The following is a 26,428-nucleotide window of genomic DNA, read 5'->3' on the forward strand; positions in this document are numbered from 1 at the left end:
TATGGAACTAATGACAGAATGTAAGTTGCAACTAGCTTAAACTATAACACTGAGTGTGACTGAAAAGCACCACTCTTTCAAAGGGAAAATATGTAGCTATTTATTTTTATTAAAGCCTGTATCAAAGTGGAAGAGTGATGTGTTTGATCCTATTGATTCATACTGAGCAGGAGTACCTTATTCATGGGAAAGTCAGAAGTGTGTGTGGTGTGGTAATTGCAACTTGACCACTTCATCCAGAGCTGTTAAGTCCTCCAATCCTTTTCTGTTGGCTGTGGTTAGAGCGAGCTCCATTCATTGTGTATGTAGTAGGTGTGTGTGTACACAGTGATTTTACAGCGTTACCTGCTGGCTGGGGGCGGGAGGCTCTACAGCGGACATGAGAGACAGTGAGAGTACCTTCGACTGCCAGGTAATGAGACAGTGACACCTGGTGGACAGAACCACAAGCAGCGGGATTCAAGACATAAAAACCAGAAGAGAGCAATAGACAGACAGTAAAAACAGAAAAGCATGGTTGATTTGTAAATGTATATTTAAAACTACCGGGTCAGAGTAATTGATCAATAGATATACATGTATGAATAGATGGCAGCGAGGTTGAGGAAGTGAGTGTTCTCCTTTTATATCCGTCATGGATAATGCAGTAACAACTCACATGATAAGCAAGGTATAAAACAAATCAACATTCTGGCCCATTCCTCCTGACAGAGATGGTGTAACTGAGTCAGGTTTGTAGGCCTCCTTGTTCTCACATGCTTTTTTAGTTCTGCCTACAAATGTTCTATGGGATTGAGGTCAGGACTTTGTGATGGCCACTCCAATACCTTGACTTTGTTGTCCTTAAGCCATTTTGCCACAACTTTGTAAGAATGCTTGGGGTCATTGTCCATTTGGAAGACCCATTTGCGACCAAGCTTTAACTTCCTGACTGATGTCTTGAGATGTTGCTTCAATATATCCACATAATTTTCCTCCCTCATGAAGCCATCTATTTTGTGAAGTGCACCTGTCCCTCCTGCAGAAAAGCACCCCCACAACATGATGCTGCCACCCTCGTGCTTCACGGTTGGGATGGTGTTCTTCTGCTTGCAAGCCTCCCCCTTTGTCCTCCAAACATAACGATGGTCATTATGGCCAAACAGTTCTATTTTTGTTTAATCAGACCAGAGAACATTTCTCCAAAAAGTACGATCTTTGTCCCCATGTGCAGTTGCATACCGTAGTCTGGCTTTTTTATGGCGGTTTTGGAGCAGTGACTTCTTAATTGCTGAGTGGCCTTTCAGGTTATGTCGATATAGGACTCGTTTTCTGTAGATATAGATACTTTTGTACCGGTTTCCTCCAGCATCTTCACTAGGTATTTTGCTGTTGTTCTGGGATTGATTTGCACTTTTCATTCCAAAGTACGTTCATCTCTAGGAGACAGAAGGCGTCTCCTTCCTGAGCGGTATGACGGCTGCGTGGTCCCATGGTGTTTATACCTGCGTACTATTGTTTGTACAGATGGTGGTACCTTCAAGCATTTGGAAATTGCTCCCAAGGATGAACCAGACTTGTGGAGGTCTACAATTGTTTTCTGAGGTCTTGGCTGATTTCTTTTGACATCCCATGATGTCAAGCAAAAAGGCACTGAGTTTGAAGGTAGGCCTTGAAATACATCCACAGATACACCTCCAATTGTCTCAAATTATGTCAATATGCCTTTCAGAAGCTTCTAAAGCCATGACATAATTTTCTGGAATTTTCCAAGCTGTTTAAAGGCACAGTCAACTTAGTTTATGTAATCTTCTGACCCACTGGAATTGTGATACAGTGAATCATAAGTGAAATAATCTGTCTGTAAACAATTGTTGGAAAAATGACTTGTGTCATGCACAAAGTAGATGTCCTAACTGACTTGCCAAAACTATAGTTTGTTAACAAGAAATTTGTGGAGAGGTTGAAAAACAAGTTTGAATGACTCCAACCTAAGTGTATGTAAACTTCCGACTTCAACTGTATATGACAAACCAATATGCGGGTGTAAAAGAGATATATTGTGCTCATGTAAAAATATACATTGTAAATGTTTGACCAGACGATTGGTATGAGAGCAAATATAATATATTTTCATAGTAGTTACACTACACATAATACATAGTAGTATTAATAATACTGCATATACACAGAATTCTGCACATACACAGAATACTGCATATACACAGAATACTGCCAACTTATTAAGCCTTGAAGATATGGAATGTTATAATCATGTGCCATTTTAGGAAATATAACATTATAATAATGTGTTTGTAAGCGGCCTTGGTTCAGTATTAAACTCTGCAGTTTAAGACAAACTCTCTTATTTTGTTCGGTATTAGGCTAAATCCCAATCTTGATTTAGAGAAATGCTTATTTCCAAGCTCAAATTCAAAAGCTGCATTATAAGTAGCGACATTTGATTGTCCCATGACATTACATGCTTTTCTTAGCAAACTTTTGAAAAGTACCCAGCAACTAACATGCATGTTGGCCCATTACTCTTAATTACTGCTTATTCTCCTTATATTAAATTATCAACAAACCCAAAATGCATAAATACAAACACATCTATTGTGCTACAAGAAGAATGAAGCAGAATGCATGTCAAAAATAAAATAAATACAGTTAACTTGACAGTGTTTTGCAGCGTGCCTCAGCACACGAACGTGTGAGCGGTATAAAAGAGCACAGCGCTAGTAGCACTCAGTAGGAGGCTAGGCTAACTGACGGAGGAAACCACCATGTCCAGCTCTTTAACATTCTCCTGGCCGCTGGTGAGACCACAGCTTCCTGACAGCTCAGGAAAGTGGCTGGCTCTGGTACCAGGGATGGATGGCGCTGGAGACTGGGCCAGGCCAGGCTTCTTAGAGGGGATGGGAGGCGGGTTGCCCCTGTCTGCTCGGGGGATGGTTGGGGAGCAGACCCCCAGAGGGAGAGCAGCACCAGAGGCCCTGGGGATGACCGGGGAGGAGGGGGTCAGGGCCAGGTTACGGTAGTCAGTGCCGAAGGGAGAGCTGTTGGGTGGCGGAGGTTTGGCCCCCTGCTGGACTGTGAAGCGGGACAGGACGTGGGTGACGGTGCTGCGGGCCAGATGCTTGGCCGGGCTTTGGACAGGGACGGGGATGCACTCAGGGGACGGGGACAGGTCTCTAGGGGAGTGGGGTAGGCTGCCACCTCCTCTTCCATCCTGCTGTGGCTCTGGATCAGTGTGGCCCTGGAACTTGTGGCGAGCAGCGTGGAAGCGCTGGTTGATGCCTGCCTGGTAGGAGGACTGGTAGCTGGGACTGGTAGCCAGGGCCAGCCGTTTGGTCAGCTGAGGAGAGGAGCACGGGGAGGAGGTGAGGGAGGAGGACCCCGTGCTGCAGGGGGACAGGCTCTGGTTCAGGAGGGCAGGGGACAGCAGGACAGGGCTGCTGTTCTCACTCCGGTTGTCCAGGCCCAGTCTGTGTGGAAGGGCGTCCTCCCTGAGGCAGTCGTGACCGTTGACTTTAGGCTCTTCACCCCCCTCCACTGGTGGTGGTCGTAGTAGTGGTGACCCTCCACTGATATCCACAGGAGAGTCTCTCCTCTCATCCTCCTCCTCATCTCCCCTCTCTTCCTGAAGCTCTCTCCTCAGCGCCTGCACCTGCTCCTGCCACAGGCAGCACTGGGCCTCTTCCCTCTTGAGCCGAGAGCGAAGCTGCTCCTTCTCCGTGTCAAACTCAGCCAGCCGCTCCTCCACCCTGGCCTCCATCTGCAGGGCCCTCCTCCTCTCCTTCTGTAGCTCAGCCCTCAGGGCCAAGATCTCTCCCTGCTCCTTCTCCAGCCTACGGTTTGCCTCATCCAGGCGGTGGTCCACCTCCAGGGCCCGCTGGCTGGCCCACTTGCACTCCTTGGCCAGGGCAGAGGAGAGCTGCTTGTGCTGCACCCGCTCCTCCTCCAGCTGCTCCAGGACCCTCTTCTGTTCCTTCTCCAGACGACGCACCTGGCCCCGCTCAAACTCCAGCTACAGGCAGAATAGAGTACAATAGGTTCAATTGTAAAAACAAAATCCTATAGCAGTTACCACTCAGATATTGATGTTAACTCTACCTGTTGCAAGAGGCGTTCCCTCTCCTTTTCCAGGATGCAAGTGACATCATCGCCCTCGGCGGTGTCCTCTGCATGCCTTCTTCTCTCCTCCTCCAGATCTGCAATGACCTGACATAACCACAGGGGGGAGATAGAGACACAGAAATGATAAGATCCCAGGTCAGGATAATCTGCTAACTAAATACAACTTCCCGGGTGGAAAAGAACCCCTTCGGGAGCAAGCTAGTTTAGTTAATCTTTAATCTAATCAAAAGTGGAGGGGTTGGCATCCAAGGCCCAGCTACAACCCCCAGCCCTACCCTCTTGTGACTGCTATCGGCTGCAGCTAGCTGGGCGAGCATCTTCTCCTGCATCCTCCTGCAGTGGGTGACCACCTGCTTGAGCACAGCCAGGGGGCTAGAGCAGGCTGAAGCCTGGTGGACCCCAGGGCTCTGCTCCCCCAACGCCTCACTGTCCCTCTGCAGAGCCAGGAACGGGTCGCTCAGGTTGTACTTCCCATAGCGCTTCTCCACATATGTGTCTCTGCACTGGGCCTGAGGGAGGAGAGGAGGCGAGGGTTGAGAAACACTGGGGTAGAGAACTGTATGTGTGTCAAAACGGGCTATATTGTGTAGAATGGTTATTGTTCAATCTGCTTTTACTAACAGTCACTTAAGGTTTCTAGCTGAATAAACAGACTCTGTCCCTGAGATATTTGACCGTTTTGTAAGTATATAAGAAAGTCAAATATCATTGTCAGACAGTCACTGGTACTATGCAGCTACATGTACTATAAACAATCCATGTACTATGCACAAGTGTAACCTGGTTTCCCAGCAACGTAAAAAAGAAAAAGCCATAATCTGTTTCTTTTTCAGTTTCTGCATGCTGCCCTTTCCCTTCCTTCAGGCCTGCTGCAATAATCTTCCTTCCACTGCCTGCTAAACAGGAAGTCAGACACAGCGGCAAACATAACATGCCAAGAGAAACATCAACCATATGTTCTATGGGAGTGGGGATTCCCATCCCTACCAGGAAGATTGAGATAGGAAAGAGAAAGAGAGGGTGAGAAGGAAAGAGGTAGAGCAGGCAGAGGAGGAAGAAGTAGAGAGAGAGAGAGGGGGGGGAGAAGAGAGCGAGGGAGCAGGCAGAAGAGGAAAGAGCGGTAGAGAGAGAGAGAGGAAGAAGAAACAGATGTTTGTCTGTCTTCAGTCAGAGCGTTTGTAGGGTGTCTGGGCTGGTGTCTGGGCCAGGTCTAACTAGACCTTTACTCTGCCAGTGCAGGGGGAACAATGGTGACTTCAGCAACTTGCCTCTGAGCTGCCTAGTGGGGACTATTCAGTAGCCTGATGGTCTGGGGGTAGAGACTATTGGCCAGACTATCTATCAGTTTTTGCCATGCTGCTCCTATACTGCCCGCGTCTCCAGTGACGGATGCGGGGAAAACAGACCATGGCTCAGGTGGCCCCTGATGACCTTCTTGGCCTTCCTGCAACACCTGCTGTCCTGGAAGGCAGGCATTGTGCGCCCAATGGTGCGTTCGGCTGAGCAGTCGGCTAAGCAAGTAGAGTCCGGTGTGTCTCTGCTGGGCAGGAACAAAACAAATGCCAATGTCATTTATAATATCTATCCATCGGTAAAGATATCGGGATACAGAGGCTGTGAAGTCTCGATCATGCTGTTATTTGATCCGGTCCGTTGGGATATGAGAGAGCAGATCAAAAAGGATGGAAAATAAGGAGAGGCAGGAAAGCACAGGAGTCCTGCAAGACCTGAAACATTTCTCTGAAACACACAGTGGGCACAGTCTGGTGCATGACAGCTAGTCATTAGCCATTACCCAATACCCCGGTCCTGTATCTGACCTGTATGACCCAGGAGAGAGAGGGAACATTCCTTAGCCTCACACATCATAACACAACCGTCTAGCGCAATGGTCCCCACACCAAGCACCAAGCCTGGTCCCAGATCTGTTTGTGCTACAGCCAACTCCTCTGACAATCGTTGTCATCCATCCAGGCCTCGAACGTTTCCAGCTCACACACGCGCACATGCGCGCACATGCGCGCGCACACACACGCACACGCACACACACACACACACACACACACACACACACACACACACACACACACACAGCAGCACAAAGGGAGGCTGTTTTGTGTTCCAGTGGTGTTTTCGAGAAGGGGGGAGTGTGAGGAGGAGGAGGACTGACATTAAACACATTCCTGATGTAGTTAATGTTTAACAACCAGGTCAACCAAAGCTTATTCACTCATTCCTGTGCTAATGTGGTGCTGATAACAGGCACGAAACGGTCCCAATTCTAAAATGGTGTACTTCCTATTTTCCCACACTAGTGTGTGCCAAATATGGGCATCTCTGGGCTCCAACTTTCTGCAGCATGCCACAGTAAGATGAGCCATGGATGGATACTGGTTAACAGTGAGAATAGCTTCAGGCATTATCATCAAACATTGTATAAACAGAACACAGGAATATCTGTCATATTAACCCAACTTGATTTCCCAGCAAACCATGCTATTATAAGAAATTAGTTTAAAAAAAAAAAAAAAAGGAAAATAACAAACTTAACCCTTTAGACTCATTGGAAAAAGGAAATCACCCAGTGACTGACAGTGACACACATACAGCACCACGTCAATGGCAGCTTGTGGCTGCTCTGTTCAGCCACATACTCAATAGTTCTCATGACATACTGGGGTGATTCAGAATTAGTAAGAGACTCTGAGCGCCTTGAGCAATAAGAATTGTTCACATCATCTGCCGCTCCAAATATTGGCGAGTTCATATGCTAGCTGACACACGGTTCTTTGTTTTGTAGCGAGAAATGAAAACATACACCTATTGAAAACCAAAAGAGGAAAAGTTGTTATAGTCCTCTAAGCCTTTCTCAATTTGAGTAACTATGGCATCCATTGTGGTAATGCTGTGCACTCTTCTTTCACGTGAGTGCAAGGAGAGATTCCATATTCCAGTGTATACTGTTTTTAGGTCATCTCTGAACCATTGCTGGCCACAAAAGACTACTGCTTAGGCAACCAAGGAGCGAGTTAACAGATCAAGGGGATTTAGTGTCAGTGAAGACACACAGTCAGCCACACATCCTGACCGCTCCAGTTAAGGCCTTTGTTTATTTGTTCACTCCCAAGTCTCCCTGCTCACATAGTAATCTTCCACCCACTCAGCACGGTGCATTAAACTGCCTTGCCTTAGATGGCCAGCGCCCAGGAGATGTGTAGATTGTGGTCTAGACACAACACATGAATGATCTAGGGGGCCTTGATTTCTGTGGTTTGTTCACCTGGATCCAGTTTGTTGTGCCACTCAGGTCACTTTTGTGTTTTACTTGGTACTAATCAGCAGTCACGGTGATCAATTTAAACTCAACATGACTTGTTGAACATGCAACTAAATCATAACACGTTAGCATGAGCCTGCAGCGTTTTGGGCAGATTTGAATTATGCTGCTGTTGTTCTGTTTTTTGTCGTTGTCTGTAAACCACATTGTGTATATGAATGTGATCTTCCCGAGTCTACCTTAAAAAGGATGAATGGAATATGTGGGTCATCAGGCAGAGACAATCCTCAGACTGCAGACAGATAGGAGGGTAATCTTCCCACAGCCAGACAGTCTGACATCCCAGGTGCATGGACAGTATGAATTGGCATAAGTGGCTAGCACCGTGGCTGTACACTGTGGCTACTAAAGTAGAGCTTTTCCCTGGTTGGCCTAAGGACATCCTATCAATTAAAGTCAGGTTAAATCATGAGAGGTCAGGTAATGGGTAGTCTGTCTCGTCTCCAGCCGTCCCGTGTGTACAGTGCAGTACCACTAGAATCATGATAAGGGTAATGGCTAACTCTGCTCTCAAACCCCTGTCCCAGTTTGTGGACCACTAACCTGGCTATCTTACATCCGCGACTCCTGTGAAGCATGAGCCAAAGGCGGTGGAGTGGAGAGTTAGGAGTCCGACAGGATGTTGACGGTTCACCTCAGTGGGAGGATTTTATTTACAATATTTACAGGTGCAGTATGACTTGGCCAATAAAAAGAAAATACAAGCTTGAAGATGACATAAACACTTGGATGAATCAAAGATATTCTCAGCAATGAAAAACTGTTTGGGCATTCAACTACACCACATGGTCAAAAGTATGTGGACACCTGCTCATTCCAAAATCATGGGCATTAATATGGAGTTGGTACCCCCACTTTGCTGTAATAACAGCATCCACTCTTCTGGGAAGGCTTTCCACTAGATATTGGAACATTGCTGCAGGGCACTGATGTATGGGCGATTAGGCATGGCTCGCAGTCTGCGTTTCAATTCATCCCAAAGGTCTTTGATGGGGTTGAGGTAAGGACTTTGTGCAGGCCAGTCAAGTTCTTCCACACCAATCTCAACAAACCACTTCTGTATGGACCTTGCTTTGTGCATGAGGGCATTGTCATGCTGAAACAGGAAAGGGCATTCCCCAAACTGTTGCCACAAAGTTGGAAGCACAGAATTGTCTAGAATGTCGTTGTATGCTGTAGCGCTAAGATTTCCCTTCATTGGTACTAAGAGGCCTAGCCCGAACCATGAAAAACAGCCCAGACCATTATTCCTCCTCCAACAAACTTTTCAGATGACACTATGCATTCAGGCAGGTAGCGTTCTCCTGGCATCCGCCAAACCCAACTGATGTTTGGCATTGCGCATCATCTTAGGCTTGTGTGCGGCTGCTCGGCCATGGAAACCCATTTCATGAAGCTCCTGACGAACAGTTCTCATGCTGACGTTGCTTCCAGAGGCTCAGAACTCAGTAGTGAGTGTTGCAACCGAGGAGAGACGAGTTTTATGCGTTACGCGCTTCAGCACTTGGCGGTCCCATTCTGTGAGCTTGTGCGGTCTACCACTTCCCGGCTGAGTTGTTGATGCTCCTAGATGTTTCCACTTCACAATAACAGCACTTTCAGTTGACCGGGGCAGCTCTTGCAGCATCCTATGATGGTGCCACGTTGAGCTCTTCGGTACGGGCCATTCTACTGCAGATGTTTGTCTATGGAGATTGCATGGCAGTCAGCAACGGGTGTGGCTGAAATACCACATACTTTTGTATAATGCCTATCACTGAACACAGGTATAGCTCCACTCTAGACACCTGTTACCTGCCCAACCTGCTATCTCACCGGCAAAGGCCAATCTGAGCATGTAGGCCTACTCTTTCCAGGAACCGTCCTTCGCTAGGAATGTTACAACATGATAGCACAAAATACATTTCTACAATACATGCATTATTTACCACCATAGACATATCATCATTATCTCATTAACAACCGTTTTACACGAAGACACACCCGTTAGTTTGTGTCATGTCCTAGGTGGGTACAATGCAGAGCCCGGAAAATATTTATCAAACATTTTAAGGGGGGTACTTGTTTCTGAAAATACTGTCACTGAATGCATATCTATAATCCGTAACTTCTTGTCAATCCGTCTGGATTTTATAACGCATAGCCTACCACTGTCTACCACTGGCGAATTATACGGTGCCGATTCGGAGAAAAGTTTAGTTCAGACAGTTTCTATACAGATATCCACATATATACAATCTGGATGGACGGACAAGGAGTTACGGATTATAGATATGCATTCAGTAACAGGATTTTCGGGAAACAACTAACCCCCTAAACATTTTTGCCAAATATTTTTCGGCCTCCGGATTGTAGCACTGTAGGACACCATGCGTGGATGGGCATCCTATATACAGTAGGGCTGGTCAACAGGGAAATAGTATGTGCTTCAAACAAACACAAGGTAGGTTACATTTGATAATAACCCATCAATCCTCAATCATTATTCAAATAATATATTTCACATTGCTAAATTATGTACTTCAATGGGCAGCTTTATAATGGCGTGCACAACAAACAACTTGACTGGGTTGGGGTCAATTCTAACATTAGAAATTAATTTGAATTGGCCACATACCACAGGAAGCAGAATTTGAATTAGAATTAAAGGAAGTATATTTTAATTCAATCAAATTCTAATGGCTTATTTATCTCCATATAAATGTTTATTTTGACACCAATACCATGTAGCATAAGGTTGAAACATTTTAAAACTTATTCTCCTAATAATAATAAAAAATGATTACAGAGGTCTGGAAATATTATAAGATCATGTTGTGGGTTGTCTATGGTTGTCTATGGTTGTCTATGGTTGTCTATGATAATTCATAATTTCCTTGTTTTTAAAAATCAGAATACATTTCCCAGAATGCATTACATCAAACACTGCAGTATTGAAGGGAACAATCTAACATTTCATGATAAAGGAAATCTGAGTTTTAATCAAACAAATATTTGAAATGGTATGTGTATTCTTTGCATTAATAAGTGGTATATCCTTGATAAAGTATTTGTCAAATGAATAAGACTTTCATGTTTCATGTCTTAGTTGAACGAGTTTGAATTACTTTAAATTCAATTCCACTTCCTTCAATTAAAATGCTGCTTCCTGTGGGGTGTTGCCAGTTCAAATTCAACTCAAATTCATTGTTTAAATTGAATTCAATCCTGAAATTCCAAATTGACCCCAACCCTGGTAACAACTCCTCAGACATAATTATAAATTATAGTTTTATCTTTATGTTTCAGACCTCATATTATGGGTAATGGTGGCATCATTGATGGGCTTTTGGGTCCTGGCTGTAAATTACACAAGGGGAAAGACGATGGATAGCTCTTACCCTGAGTGCCTCGATGACCAGGTCACGAGCCTCCAGCTCTCCCTCCAGGACACTGAAGAGCATCAGCAGCTCTGGCTTGCTCAGGCTCTCCATGTTCATCTGGGGCTCCTGTGGGCAGGGGACAGGAGCTTGATCATTACAAGAGGCACAATTCATTCTCTATTCTAATGTTCACTGTAAATACAATGTGCAGGAAGTTGTGTCCTTTACTCATTGTTATAATATACCAAAATAGAAGTTATGTGAATACGTTTTTTGCATTGTGTATTTATACATGATATTTGGATATGATTGGCCTATACTGTACTTAGTTTAAAGCATCCTTGTGTCCTGTGGTTCATTGTGGAACTATGATTTTTAAGATATATTTTACAGTGCAAAATGTAGTACAAATCTGGCAAAGACTTGGATATCAGGCAACATTTTAATCCAATAGCTCCACTAATAAAACACTAGATGCATTTACCAGGCCCTACTGAGCCTGGACGATCATTAATAAAAGCTAAAAGCTTTTGTAAACAGAGAAAATCCCTGGATTTTCCACTCACTCTCGTGGCTCATTTGTCTTTGTGAGGAGCCTGTGAACATCGTACACGTGAAGACAAATGCCTCACACACACACACAGGCCAACATATGGGGAGCAGATTTTTCAAAAACTGTCCCAATCTGCATCCACATTGTCACAAAGTTGTCGACAAGATATTAAGTAAGTGACAATGAGCTGTTTGCCCTCATTCATTCCCCTTTGTTCATATCAAGACTCAACAAGTTGTGCTTTGCGATCCTCTCTCCCTCCAACATTTGGTTGGGCCTCTTGAGAGTTTGTGGTTCTGTTAAAAGGCAGGGTAGAGAATGTTTAAGATCTGCTGTGGTGTCTTTGTAGGCGCCATGCACTCATTACTTAGTGCAGCTGCCCTGGGTCTGTTGACAACTCTGTGGTATCCACACCTCAAACATACAACCACATTCTGACCAGCCAACACATGCCGGCCAGGCTTTGGAATCAGTGTAGTTCATACAGCATCCCACTAAGTGATGGGATCCATAAAAGAGTAGAAAACTCACGGTGTGCTCTATGGGATATTATTAGTAGGTTGGAAAGAGACTGTCATATGAGACAAAAAAATACAGTTTGACAAAATAATCAAGAGGGTGCTCTGTTGAACTCGGACGAACCAACAGGGCCAGGTGGGCTTCCTGACCAGGTGACCTGACCAGAAAAATATAAAAAAATTAACCTGTGAGCATTACACTCTATTATGATGTCCTTGTACCTCCCCCAATCAGCATCCCCATATCGGATTATTCATGGCTATTACAGAAAAAATAAGAAACACGCACACTGCTTTTGCTATTTTCACTGCTCTTTATTAAGCTTTACGTATCGGCCTCAAGGCCTTCGTCAGAGCTCGAAAGCTCTGGTTAGTTCCCCATCCACCCAGTGCAATCTGTTAGCCATGCTGCTCCAACCGCTAAGCATTCAGCAGGCCTTCCCCAATACGAGCTCTGTGGTCGCCCAGTAGAAGTTGCCACATCATGAAGTCATCAGGAGGGGCCGCAGGAGCTCTGAGCGTTGTATAATGAGATGGGAGCTTTTATTAGAGCTGCTACTGTACAGCATCATGGGGGGCTAAGCTCTCCCTGCATCTGTCATACAAATAACAAGAGACTTAAAGCATCTGAACGGATGTCTAGACGATGGGATATGAATCAATTCAATTCATTTTTCTGAGCTCTGGGACAATAGCAAAAGATAGAGCAGCAGAAATAGAACAGAATAATATTAGGAAGCAAAATATTTGCTTCCTCTCGTCTAAATCGATTATTCCACTAAAGTTATTCCACTAATACATTATGGTTCTTTCTGGCAGTTTCATCCCAGATCCGAGAACACACTGTAGTGTGTAGCAGATCTATGATCTTTAGATGTGTTTTCTTCCCTCTCCAGACCCTCATGGTTTGGTTTGTTGGCTGACCACATGGCTAGAATGTTAATTAAACTTCCCACTCCCTTCAGTCTGCTTTTACAGTCTCGCTAATTTCACAGCTGCTTGTATGACGGAATATACGCTCAGTAGTAATGTGTTATTCAAATAGAAAGCATGGGTAATGTTATTAAAAGAGATGGCATGCATGGGAAAATCCAAAATATTCCCACACTCATTCATTTCCGCTTCCTAAAGAAATGCCTGCGTCTATAATCCTTTTATCCTTGTTTGTTTGAAGCCTAGTCAGCCATGTGCCCCTTGTAATGGTACGTTAAACAAACATTGCCTCATAACAAACTTCTAACTAAACCTGAGGCTCTCTCTCGCTCTCTCTGTGTGTGTCTCTTTCTCTGTCTATCTCTCCGTCTCTCTGTGTATCTCTCGTTCTCTGTCTCTCTCACTCTCTGTGTGTTCAAGCTTATGCAGGTTGCCAGATTTGTCATGCATTTGTCAGTTTTCTTAACTTGAACCCAGCTAGCACATATTGTTCTGAGAACCATATGTTTATTTGTGCTTGGTGAGTGCGTGGTTGTCCTATGGTTATTTTGCATACAACCTTCTCACAACTTTCTGGAAATGTTTTTTTCATTACTTTAACAGAGCGTTTCCTAAAAGTTCAAACATGGTTACATTTCATTTCAATTTTGGAAATGTTCTGTGAACATTCTCCAACTGGTTTGACATTGGTAATGTTCCCAAATAGTTCAGAGAAGGTTAAGAAACAACGTTCATCTGTGGGAAATTCAATTCTTCAGCGTAACAACTCCTACAGGTTCTCAAGTCCAGAAAATCAACAGCGTAATGTTTGGATTCTGTCTTGTGTCAGGTGAACTGTTGTGCACTCACCTTTGGTCTAATAATTTCCCCATGATCTCCAAACTGTTCCCTTTCAATTGCTACCATGGTTATACATATGCTTTTCATTTTCTTCTTTAAGAAACATTTCAATTTAGGCACAAGTATAAAAGGTTAAAGGGAAACGTCCCATGATGGTATTGACTGTCCATTACTGCTTATCAGTGGTGGATTTAGGTATGGGCGACATGGGCAGCCGCCCAGGGAGGCCGCACAAAAACATTTGGAATGGTGACATTTGAGGCGATTGGTTTTCTATCACTCATTTGCACGTCATGTCAATGATATCATGTCACCGTGTGGGACTGTGGGTCAATTAACCTTGTCGGAGTGGGCGCCCTGATTCAAGTTTGTGAGCTAGGCAGGCTACTGCCTGGGAAGGTCTCCCACTCAGAACTTTGAGATGGGGAGGGGGACGGGGGTAGGTTGACCTCAGGTCTTCCCACTGGAAGCCCGAGGTAAGGGGAATGGGGGAATCTATCAAATAGCGCACCTCTAACTTTGTACAGTACTAATGCAATTAGTAAAATCAGTCACACTACGAAATGCTACCAAATAAACCACAATTCTTTCATAATACTGTGAATATATAGTTCCACAGACATATTGTTGCATTTTTTTCTGGTTTGTGTGAAATGGTTAAGAATAATATAAAACCAGTCTACACACCACCAAGGTGAATTGGTTTAGTCTTGACTCTTGGTTGACAGTGTTGGGGGATGGATAATGTATTAATGCTCGAGTGCCAAATCAACACAAATGGATAAGAAAAGGTCTAAGCCATCAGGTTTAAAGTTTAGGAAAAAGAGGAAAGAAGAAGAGGAGAAACGCGCAAAAGATAAAGGTATGTAGCTATGTCATCTCTTTATGAGTATAATATTATGCATGTAATGAAATAGGCTAGTATAACACTTATGTTTGTTAGCCTAGGTTGCTATGCTATTACACATAGGGCGACAATATTCCGTTTTCTGTCCAACTAGCTTGGATATAATTTCACAGTTTCTTCATGATAATGTGTGTAGCCTGCAGCTTCACCTGTCCTTGTGCTTGTCTCCACCCCCTCCAGGTGTCCATACTGCTTGCCCTGACCTCGAGCCTGCCTGCCACTCTGTACCTCCTGGACTCTGACCTTGTTATGATCTTGTGCCTGTCCACGACCATTCTCTTGCCTGCCCCTTGGATACAAATAAATATCAGAGACTCGAACCATCTGCCTCCTGTGTCTGCATCTGGGTCTCGCCCTGTGCCCTTATACTAGCACGGCAGGGTAGCCTAGTGGTTAGAGCGTTGGATTAGTAACCACAAGGTTGCAAGTTCAAACCCCTGAGCTAACAAGGTACAAATCTGTCGTTCTGCCCCTGAACAGGCAGTTAACCCACTGTTCTTAGGCCGTCATTGAAAATAAGAATTTGTTCTTAACTGACTTGCCTAGTTAAATAAAGGTAAAATAAATAAAAAATTACTGATTTGGTTAACTTTCATTGAGGTGACATCATAAAGGTTTTCTGTGATTGTATTGACTAGGTCCTGAGCTCAGTAAGGGGAATTTCCAATGCTAACTTATATATATATATATTTTGTGATATATTTTGGGGTGTCTTATGACTAGAATCAGCCAAGGAGGTTGTATGGTTCATTTGGTTCCTATTCTGAAAGTTTGTGTAAGGGGTGCGTAACTGGTGGCAGGGAAGTCAGACGCAGGAGAGCAGAACTAGGTAATAGCCGGAGCAGTTTAATTGCAAAACCAACGACATAAAGAAATAACCAACATGGGTACAAAACCCGACGCGCACCAGTAAACATGTCCACAAGCACTTAAAAACAATTCCACACAAAGACATGGGGGTACAGAGGGTTAAATACACAACAATAAATGAGGGAAATGAAAACCAGGTGTGTTGGAAATCAAGACAAAACAAATGGAAAATGAAAAGTGGATCGACGATGGCTAGAAGACCGGTGACGAACACCGCCCAAACAAGGAGAGGAACCGACTTCGGTGGAAGTCGTGACAGTTTGATAAATTGTGCATAATGACATTTAATTGGGCAACAAATATATTTAGGGTGTCAGACTCATATACTGTTTTTCAATGCAAATTCAGGGGGACTTCTGAAGTATTTTGGAGCACCCTCTGGTACTGGCCAGGATGAGGAGCCATCTATCTCCTCAGCCACACAGGCCTCTTCAGAAATTATCTCGGAGCCTTGGGATGCGGAGCCATCCACCTCAGCCACACAGGTGTCTTCACAAATGTTGTCTGAGCATGAGGATGTGGATTAAGACCCATTTGCTTCCACTTCTCCCCAGCAGGATTCTTCCGGTGTGTTTATGGTCACAGGCACTTGTGTGTGTTTGGGTACACGCACATGTGTTTGTGTGCATCCCTGCGTAACATAAACAAAATAAATAATTTCCCTTTTGCAAAGTTTTAATTTTCAGTTCCGACTGACAGAATTCGGACACAACTAGTTTGCAGAGGACGAAGTGAGGTACCACTTAACTTTGTTTTCCCAAGGAATGAGAGTGATGGAAGAAGTTGCCACCACCAGTATTTCAGGAAGACCTTGGTGATTGGTGAAAAACTCCCTAGAAGTTGGTTGGTGTATTCTGAAAGAAACAGCCTCTTCTGCTTCTGCTGCAAACTCTTTTATAACAAGAACATTTAGCAAACTCAGGACTGACAGACTGGAAACATGCAAGTTATTTGCTGACTTCACACCCCTTTTAAAAAAGGGGAAACAATTGATAAGCGTGAGATGGCACTTATGGAGGCTGAGAGGATAAGATGGAGAGAGGTGTTGACACGTCTGACTGCTATTGTGCAGTCTCTGGCAATTAGAAATCTGGCACTAAGGGGACACACAGAAACATTGTACTCTCCATCAAATGGACATTTTCTCAAAGAGGTTGAACTGATGGCACAATTTGATTGGGTCATGAGAGAGCACCTTAACCGTGTTCAAAAAGGGAACTCAAGTCCCTTTTTGAACACATTGATTTGAACACATTGATTTGTTGAGCAGCAAGGTAATTTCAATAATGGTGAGTGACGTCAAGATGGAAAAATTCCTCTTTATCATTCTAGATTGCACCTCAGATGTCAGCCACACTGAACAGTTGTCAGTTGTGACTAGAAGTGTGTCACTGGAGGAGTTCCACATAAAGGAACATTTTATGGGGGTTTTGGAGGCCATGGGCCAACAATTGGCATCCCTGATTCTCAAAAGATTAGAGAAGCTACAAATTCCTTTTGAGGACTGCGGAGAACAGTGTTTTGATAATGGGGCCAACATGAGAGGCAAGAACAGAGGTGTCCAAGTCAGACTCCTGGAAATGAATCCAAAAGCTCTATTTGTGCCATGTGGGGCTCAAACATTGAACCTGGTTGTGGCTGATGCACCTAAAAGTTATGTTGATGCCATAGGTTACTTTGGCATCTTACACAAACTGTACACCTTGTTCTCAGCCTCCACACAGCGATGGGCCATCCTGAAAAAAACATGTGGACATCACTTTGAAGATGTGGACTGAGACAAGGTGGGAGAGTAGAGTTAAGGGTGTCGAGCCACTGAGGTATCAGGCAGCAGCGGTGAGAGAGGCACTGATTGAGGTGAGGGATCAAACCAAAGACTCTGATAAAGATTGAGGCCCAGTCCTCGTCAGAGGAGGTGGGATCATACCGCTTCAGCATCTGGTGTAGTATGACATCTGGAGCCAGATCCAACATGTGAGCAATCTGATGCAGTCTCCCAGTATGCATGTGGATGTTGCAGTCAGTCCTCTCAGAAAGACAGAGAGAAGACTCAGCAACTATAGGGCATCATGCTTTATGACTGCACAAACGCCAACCAAGGACATTTGCGAGGGTATGAATGTAGAGGCCGTTCTACAAAAAAAAAGGCTGATGTCCACAAAGCGGCACTTTTCATTCAAATCATTTGATGAGCCTTTCAGTGATGCCCTAAAGAAGATGGAGGTGACTGAGAGAAGTTTGGAGTGCTGTCAACTGTCGAAAGTCTCTCAAACAAGGAGCTGACAGAACAGTGTGAGGCCCTTAATATGACACTGCACTATAAAGAACACTCATACTTGGATGGCAGAGAGCTTGCACAGGAACTGAAGAACTTGCCTGACTTGCCATCGAAGACCATGACCCTGCTTAAGCTGCTGATATTTATACACGAAAGGGAGCTCTCGGAAATGTATGAAGGGGGGGTTCGCCAAGGGAGTCATACAAGCTAGAACCGCCACTGCTGCTTATCAGATATTAACCATCATTTATTCATTTTATTTTTTTACTTTAACAAAATATTTCAGTTGTTGAGTATATTACATTAGTTTTATTTGATTACTTGATTATTTCATTCCAAGTCATCATCTCATTTCTATAGCGGTGCTCCCTATGAAGTCTGCCAAGATCACTATTTTGCAGTTCTTCAAAGTAAATAAAGCATACCTTTATGACTGCTGAATACCAACTGTCAATCACTTTGATCATGTATTTTCAAGTAGAGATACTTTGCGAAGCAACAGCTGCTCTGTCACAATCGCTGCTCTCCCCTCACAATCCGCATTCTTGTTTCTTCCAAAGCAGGCATAAAAGAAACACAGACTGGATAAATAAAGATGCGTAATACAATATTGCACACATGTATCTTTAGAGAAACTGTGAAATGTGTGCATTGACCTCACATTTAAAAAAAAATACAAAATGGAATTAAAATAATTCAACCAACATATGTAACTTAGTTGTTTAAAAAATGAAAAATAACCAAAATGTTGGTTAATCGCTCAGCACTACTAGCTAGCAACAGTTAATTAGCTAAATGTCCACAAATGTTTCATACGTGTTTTGACCTGCCCCGAAATCGATATAGTGATTCACAGTTGATTTTGGTATTTTAAACTGCATGTCATGATCGCGTCTCGTGGGGATAGACAAAATCAACATGCGCATAATGGCGCACTCGCGCGTGGCTGGCGAAGTCAGCATGTAAGAATGGTATTTAAAAGCATACATTCTGTTAAGAAACCTTTCCATACAAAACACAAGAAAACTTCAGTGATGTTCAGAGAAGGTTCTAAGAATGTTATATAAAAACGGATACATTCGTTCTCAGCATCAACAAAACACTCTCAGGTAAATCAGAAATGTGTAGTTCTGACTATGCTCAATCGGTAATGATATTAAAAGCAAATAGTTATAAAATGTATTTAACAATCCCTTGAAAAAAGCACGTAGTTGTCAATGGTTTTAGCGTAGCTGGGGTCGTATTGTGACATTTTATTGAAAACGACCTATTGGCCACAACTGATCTTAATAAAACCTCCCAGGAAAACTTTCAAGGATCCAGAGTAAAACATTCTCAGAACCTCACTGCAACCTACAAATAAACGTTCCCAGAACAGGAAAAAATTTCACTTTTGTTCTCAGAATGTTTAAAAAACATTCAGTTTTACCTGTCAGGAAAAGTATGGCTTCATTCCTACAAACAATTTGAAACCAAAAACATACGTTCTGACAACTTCCAAGGAACAAAATGTGATAGCTGGGGAAGATAGCGCCCGGAGAAGAGAGGCAGACGTAATTACGTGTCCCCAACCGATTGTGTTTTTTTGTTTGCTTATTAGCGTTTTTTGTAACTTATTTTGTACATAATTTTGCCGCTACCGTCCCTTATGACCAAAAATAACTTCTGGACATCAGGACGGCAGAATCCTTTTTTCTTTTAACAAGTCTGACGAGCCCGACGCGAACGATATACTGCTTTCTCGGGAACAGGCCCAGATATCTGTGATTTGCGTGAAGAGGAGGTGGAGAAAAAGGGCCCAAAGTGCGGGATGCCTTGTGAGAACTTGAAGTAGATCGAATAATCCCACACTTCATTCCATTCTACTAGCAAACGTTCTCTTTGGAGAATAATATAGATGACCTACGCGCAAGATAAAACTACCAACGTGACATTCAAAACTGTAATATCTTATTCTTCACGGAATGATGGCTGAACGACGACATTTTCAACATACGAGGAATTGAAAGTGTCGTCGTTCAGCCATGATTCCGCGAAAGCTGATTATACGCTGTACCGGCAGGATAGAACAGCAGCGTCTGGTAAGACAAGGGGCAGTGGGCTATGTATTTTTGTAAATAACAACTGGTGCACGATATCTAAGGAAGTATCAAGCTTTTGCTCGCCTGAGGTAGAGTGTCTCATGATAAGCTGTAGACCACACTATCTACAGTTGAAGTCAAAAGTTTACATACAGTTAGGTTGGAGTCATTAAAACTCGTTTTTCAACCACTCCACAAATGTCTAGTTAACAAACTATAGTTTTGGCAAGTTGGTTAGGACATCTGCTTTCTGCATGACACAAGTAATTTTCCTCAACAATTGTTTACAGACAGATTATTTCACTTATAATTTACTGTATCACAATTCCAGTGGGTCAGAAGTTTACATACACTAAGTTGACTGAGCCTTTAAACAGTTTGGAAAATTCCAGAAAATGATGTTATGGCTTTAGAAGCTTCTGATAGGCTAATTGACATAATTTGAGTCAATTGGATGTGTACCTGTGGATGTATTTCAAGGCCTACCTTCAAACTCAGTGCCTCTTTGCTTGACATCATGGGAAAATCAAAAGAAATCAGCCAAGACCTCAGAAAACAATTGTAGAACTCCACAAGTCTGGTTCATCCTTGGGAGCAATTTCCAAACACCTGAAGGTACCACGTTCATCTGTACAAACAATAGTACGCAAGTATAAACACCATGGGACCACGCAGCCATCATACCACTCAGGAAGGAGATGTGTTTTGTCTCCTAGAGATTGAATGTACTTTAGTGTGATAAGTGCAAATCAATTCCAGAACATTGTGAAGATGCTGGAGGAAACAGGTACAAAAGTATCTATATCCACAGTAAAGCGAGTCCTATATCGACATAACCTAAAAGGCCGCTCAGCAAGGAAGAAGCCACTGCTCCAAAACCGCCATAAAAAAGCCAGACTACGGTATGCAACTGCATATCGGGACAAAGATCGTACTTTTTGGAGAAATGTTCTCTGGTCTGATGAAACAAAAATATAACTGTTTGGCCATAATGACAATCAATGTTTTTGAAGGACAAAGGGGGACACCATCCCAACCATGAAGCACGGGGGTGGCAGCATCATGTTGTGGGGGTGCAATATATCATGTTGTGGATATATTGAAGAAACATCTCAAGACATCAGTCAGGAAGTTAAAGCTTAGTCACAAATGGGTTTTCCAAACGGACAATGACCCCAACCATACTTCCAAAGTTGTGGCAAAATGGCTTAAGGACAACAAAGTCAAGTTATTGGAGTGGCCATCACAAAGCCCTGACCTCAAACCCATAGAACATTTGTGGGCAAAACTGAAAAAGCATGTGCGAGCAAGGAGGCCTACAAAGCTGACTCAGTTACACCAGCTCTGTCAGGAGGAATGGGCCAAAATTCACCCAACTTATTGTGGGAAGCTTGTGGAAGGCTACCCAAAATGTTTGACCCAAGTTAAACAATTTAGAGGCAACACTACCAAATACTAATTGAGTGTATGTAAACCTCTGACCCACTGGGAATGTGATGAAAGAAATAAAAGCTGAAATAAATAATTATCTCAATCCATTATTCTGACGTTTTACATTCTTAAAATAAAGTGGTGATCCTAACTGAGATAAGACAGAGAATTTTTACTTGGATGAAATGTCAGGAATTGTGAAAAACTGAGTTTAAATGTATTTGGCTAAGGTGTATGTAAACTTCTGACTTCAACCGTACCTAGAGAGTTTTCATCTGTATTTTTCGTAGCTGTTTTACATACCACCACAGTCAGAGGCTGGCACTAGGACAGCCTTGAATGAGCTGTATTCTGCCGTAAGCAAACAAGAAAACGTTCACCCAGAGGCAGCGTTCCTAGTAAGCTGGGGATTTAATGCAGAGAAACTTAAATCTGTTTTACCAAATTTCTGTCAGCATGTTAAATGTGCAACCAGAGCAAAAAAAAACTCTGAACCACCTTTACTCCACATACAGAGACGCATACAAAGTCTCCCGCGCTCTCCATTTGACAAATCTGACCATAATTCTATCCTCCTGATTCCTGCTTACAAGCAAAAATCAAAGCAGGAAGCACCAGTGACTAGATCAATAAAAAAAGTGGTAAGAAGAAGCAGATGCTAAGCTACAGGACTTTTTGCTAGCACAGACTGGAATATGTTCCGGGATTCCTCCGATGGCATTGAGGAGTACACCACATCCGTCATTGGCATCATCAATAAGTGCATCGATGATGTCATCCCCACAGTGGCCGTGCATACATACCCCAACCAGAAGTCATGGATTACAGGCAACATCCGCACTGAGCTAATGGCTAGAGCTGCTGCTGTCAAGGAGCGGGACTCTAACCCGGAAGCTTATTAGGAATCCCGCTATGCCCTCCGAAGAACCCTGAAACAGGCAATGTGTCAATATAGGACTAAGATTGAATCGTACAACACCGTTTTTGATGCTCGTCAGATGTGGCAAGGCTTGCAAACCATTGCAGACTACAAAGGGAAGCACAGCCGAAAGTTGCCCAGTGACACAAGCCTACCAGACGAGCTAAACTACCTCTATGATCGCTTCAGGGCAAATGGCACTGAAACATGCATGAGAGCGTCAGCTGTTCCGGGAAGACTTTGAGTTCACGCTCTCCGCAGCCGATGTGAGTAAGACCTTTAAACAGGTCAACATTCCCAAGGCCGTAGGGCCAGACGGATTACCAGGACATGTACTGCGAGCATGCACTGACCAACTGGCAAGTGTCTTCACTGACATCAACAGATCCACAGATGATGCAATCTCTATTGCACTCCACACTGCTCTTTCCCACCTGGACAAAAGGAACACCTATGTGAGAATGCTATTGTCTACAGCTCAGCGTTAAACACCATAGTGCCCTCAAAGCTCATCAATAAGCTAAGGACCCTGGGACTAAACACCTCCCTCTGCAACTGGATCCTGGACATCCTGACGGCTGCCCCCAGGTGGTAAGGGTAGGTAACAACACATCCCCACACACGACTCCAACACCATCATTAAGTTTGCCGATGACACAACAGTGGTAGGCCTGCTACTCTCTGTTGTTATCATCTATGCATAGTCACTTTAATAACTCTATTCACATGTAGTGGGGCAAAAAAGTATTTAGACAGCCAACAACTGTGCAAGTTCTCCCACTTAAAAAGATGAGAGAGGCTTGTAATTTCCATCATAGGTACACTTCTACTATGACAGACAAAATGAGAAAAAAATCCAGAAAATCACATTGTAGGATTTTTTATGAATTTATTTACAAATTATGGTGGAAAATAAGTATTTGGTCACCTACAAACAAGCACGATTTCTGGCTCTCACAGACCTGTAACTTCTTCTTTAAGAGGCTCCTCTGTCCTTCACTCGTTACCTGTATTAATGGCACCTGTTTGAACTTGTTATCAGTATTAAAGACACCTGTCCACAACCTCAAACAGTCACACTCCAAACTCCACTATGGCCAAGACCAAAGAGCAGTCAAAGGACACCAGAAACAACATTGTAGACCTGCACCAGGCTGGGAAGACTGATTCTGCAATAGGTAAGCAGCTTGGTTTGAAGAAATCAACTGTGGGAGCAATTATTATGAAATGGAAGACATAGAAGACCACTGATAATCTCCCTCGATCTGGGGCTCCACGCAAGATCTCACCCCGTGGGGTCAAAATGATCACAAGAACAGTGAGCAAAAATCCCAGAACCACACGGGGGGACCTAGTTAATGACCTGCAGAGAGCTGGGACCAAAGTAACAAAGCCTACCATCAGTAACACACTACTCCGCCAGGGACTCATATCCTGCAGTGCCAGACGTGTCCCCCTGCTTAAGCCAGTACATGTCCAGGCCCGTCTGAAGTTTGCTAGAGAGCATTTGGATGATCCAGAAGAAGATTGGGAGAATGTCATATGGTCAGATGAAACCAAAATATAACCTTTTGGTAAAAACTCAACTCGTCGTGTTTGGAGGACAAAGAATGCTGAGTTGCATCCAAAGAACACCATACCTACTGTGAAGCATGGGGGTGGAAACATCATGCTTTGGGGCTGATTTTCTGCAAAGGGACCAGGACGACTGATCCGTGTAAAGGAAAGAATGAATGGGGCCATGTATCGTGAGATGTTGAGTGAAAACCTCATTCCATCAGCAAGGGCATTGAAGATGAAACGTGGCTGGGTCTTTCAGCATGACAATGATCCCAAACACACCGCCCGGGCAACGAAGGAGTGGCTTCGTAAGAAGCATTTCAAGGTCCTGGAGTGGCCTAGCCAGTCTCCAGATCTCAACCCCATAGAAAATCTTTGGAGGGAGTTGAAAGTCTGTGTTGCCCAGCAACAGCACCAAAACATCACTGCTCTAGAGGATATCTGCATGGAGGAATGGGCCAAAATACCAGCAACAGTGTGTGAAAACCTTGTGAAGACTTACAGAAAACATTTGACCTCTGTCATTGCCAACAAAGGGTATATAACAAAGTATTGAGATAAACTTTTGTTATTGACCAAATACTTATTTTCCACCATAATTTGCAAATAAATTCATAAAAAATCCTACAATGTGATTTTCTTGATTTTTTTTTCTCATTTTGTCTGTCATATTTGAAGTGTACCTATGATGAAAATTACAGGCCTCTCTCATTTTTTTTAAGTGGGAGAACTTGCACAATTGGTGGCTGACTAAATACTTTTTTGCCCCACTGTACATATTACTTCAACTAACTGGTGCCCATGCACATTGACTCTGTACCAGTACCCCCCTGTATATAGTCTCGCTATTGTTATTTTACTGCTGCTCTTTAATGACTTGTTTCTTTTACTTCTTATTCTTATCCATATATATATATATATATATATATATATATATATATATATATATATATAACTACATTGTTGGTTAGGGGCTCGTAAGTAAGCATTTCACTGTAAGGTGTTGTATTTGGCGCATGTGACTAACAAAATTTCATTTGATTTGACCAACATACTTTTCAGCTCTGGCTAAGCCAATCAGTACTGTCCATGAGTCACAGCACAGAAGTAGCAGATGCCTTTGGCCTGCTGCAGGATGACTGACTGACTGACTAACTGGCTCAGTCTCTGCAGGTCATAGCCCAAAGGCCGGCAGATGGCGATATTGACTTCATTTTACCTCCAAACATGTTGTATGCAGCCGGCAATACACTCCATACCCCCATGGACCGGTTCATTTCTAAAACATTCTCCTCTATTCAGACTGCAAAGGCTTCGATTTTCTACTTAACTTTGAGAAGGTGGGGGAAAAAACTAGGAAAATATACATTCTTCCTTATGAAACACAATCTTCCACCACAATGCTAGAGCGGCTAAATACTAATCCCAGAGTTGCGTATCGCGTTCGGCCAATCAGGTTGCAGCTTTCTGTTGTTTACCCCTGCCTGAACGCGGGGCGCAACATCAGGATGTAGCATTCCTAGGCATTTGCCATTCTATCATGTTGGTGGAAAATTGTGTTTCATAAAGAAAGTACGCGTATTCTGCCCGTTTTTTTTCCCAACCTTATCACCATTAAATAAAGTTAAGGAGGAAATCGAAGCCTTTGCAGCTTGAATTGATAAGGTTTTAGATACAAACGATCCACGAGGAATATGAGTGTATTACCGGCTGCATGACAATTCGTTTGGACGGTAAAATGAACTCAATATCGCCACCTGCCAGCCTTTGGGCTAAGCAGGTCACAACAGACAACTCTTTGTGTCAAGAGACGGGATCAGATCAAAGTAATAACTGACATTCCTTTTCAAAGTCAGTAGCATACTGTAGCTACCTAAATGTGTGTTCTCATGCATGTCTGTGTGCAATAATTAGAATTTCAGTATCATGTCAGTGCTATTACAATTTTTTTTTATAATAATCCCTTTTGTAAAGACATTATAATTAATTGACGTCCTCCTGGTTCATTTCAATGACCTGACCTCAATGGTCGGACCTCACATTAACAGCTTTAGGAAATACTAGCTAAACGTCTCAATGATACATCAAAACTAGTGGATAAACTACTCATGTAGTCTTGTCTATTTGTTGCAACAATGTTACAATGTAAAATGAGGTAGAAAATACAACACTAGACAATAAATAGACAATTTATAACGTTTGTCAGTCACATGATATAGTCCGGTTTCACATCACTAAATTAAGTACAGACTTTGATTATAAGCATGTCTACCAAATCAGGATAAGTAAAACAGAGAAACAAGCACAACACATAAATAATATATATGTCTATAGTATTAGCCAATCTCTATCTGGACATTGAAGATCCTACAAAACCCCTCTAAATTTACTTGAGTTAATGAGCAACAATGTTTCATGTATGTTTCACTTCTCTAAATTTTCTTGAATAGGCTACTGCGGATAATCCAATAATTTAAGAATAAACAATTGTATTACGACAGCTGTGTGTGATTCGAGTGTCTGGCTATTCATAATTGTATAAAAGTTCATCCTCGACAATTAACATACCTTCATATGTCTTTTCAATGCCTTTGTAAACTCCAACATCAACTTTGCCAATTGTTAAAGATTGTCTTGTCTTGCGTCTTCAGTTTCCGATACGGAAGAAATTAGTTCAAATGTGACAAGTCCATCAGCCTATAGGCAAGTCCGAATTCAAA

The 26,428-nt window shown here is 43.1% G+C and overlaps 1 protein-coding gene across 1 annotated transcript; it reads right to left on the minus strand.

The window, feature by feature from the left end:
• Nucleotides 1–1,901: 1,901 nt before the first annotated feature.
• cttnbp2nla (CTTNBP2 N-terminal like a) lies at nt 1,902–26,428 on the minus strand. Its single transcript, XM_021609275.2, has 5 exons — nt 26,277–26,428; nt 10,837–10,944; nt 4,395–4,628; nt 4,096–4,203; nt 1,902–4,009 (listed from the first exon to the last, which is right to left on the minus strand). Exons 1-5 carry the CDS (start codon nt 26,313–26,315, stop codon nt 2,744–2,746), a joined length of 1,755 nt encoding a protein of 584 aa, XP_021464950.2. The 5' UTR covers nt 26,316–26,428; the 3' UTR covers nt 1,902–2,743.

The sequence above is a fragment of the Oncorhynchus mykiss genome, chromosome 7, assembly GCF_013265735.2.
Source record: "Oncorhynchus mykiss isolate Arlee chromosome 7, USDA_OmykA_1.1, whole genome shotgun sequence".
NCBI lineage: Eukaryota > Metazoa > Chordata > Actinopteri > Salmoniformes > Salmonidae > Oncorhynchus > Oncorhynchus mykiss.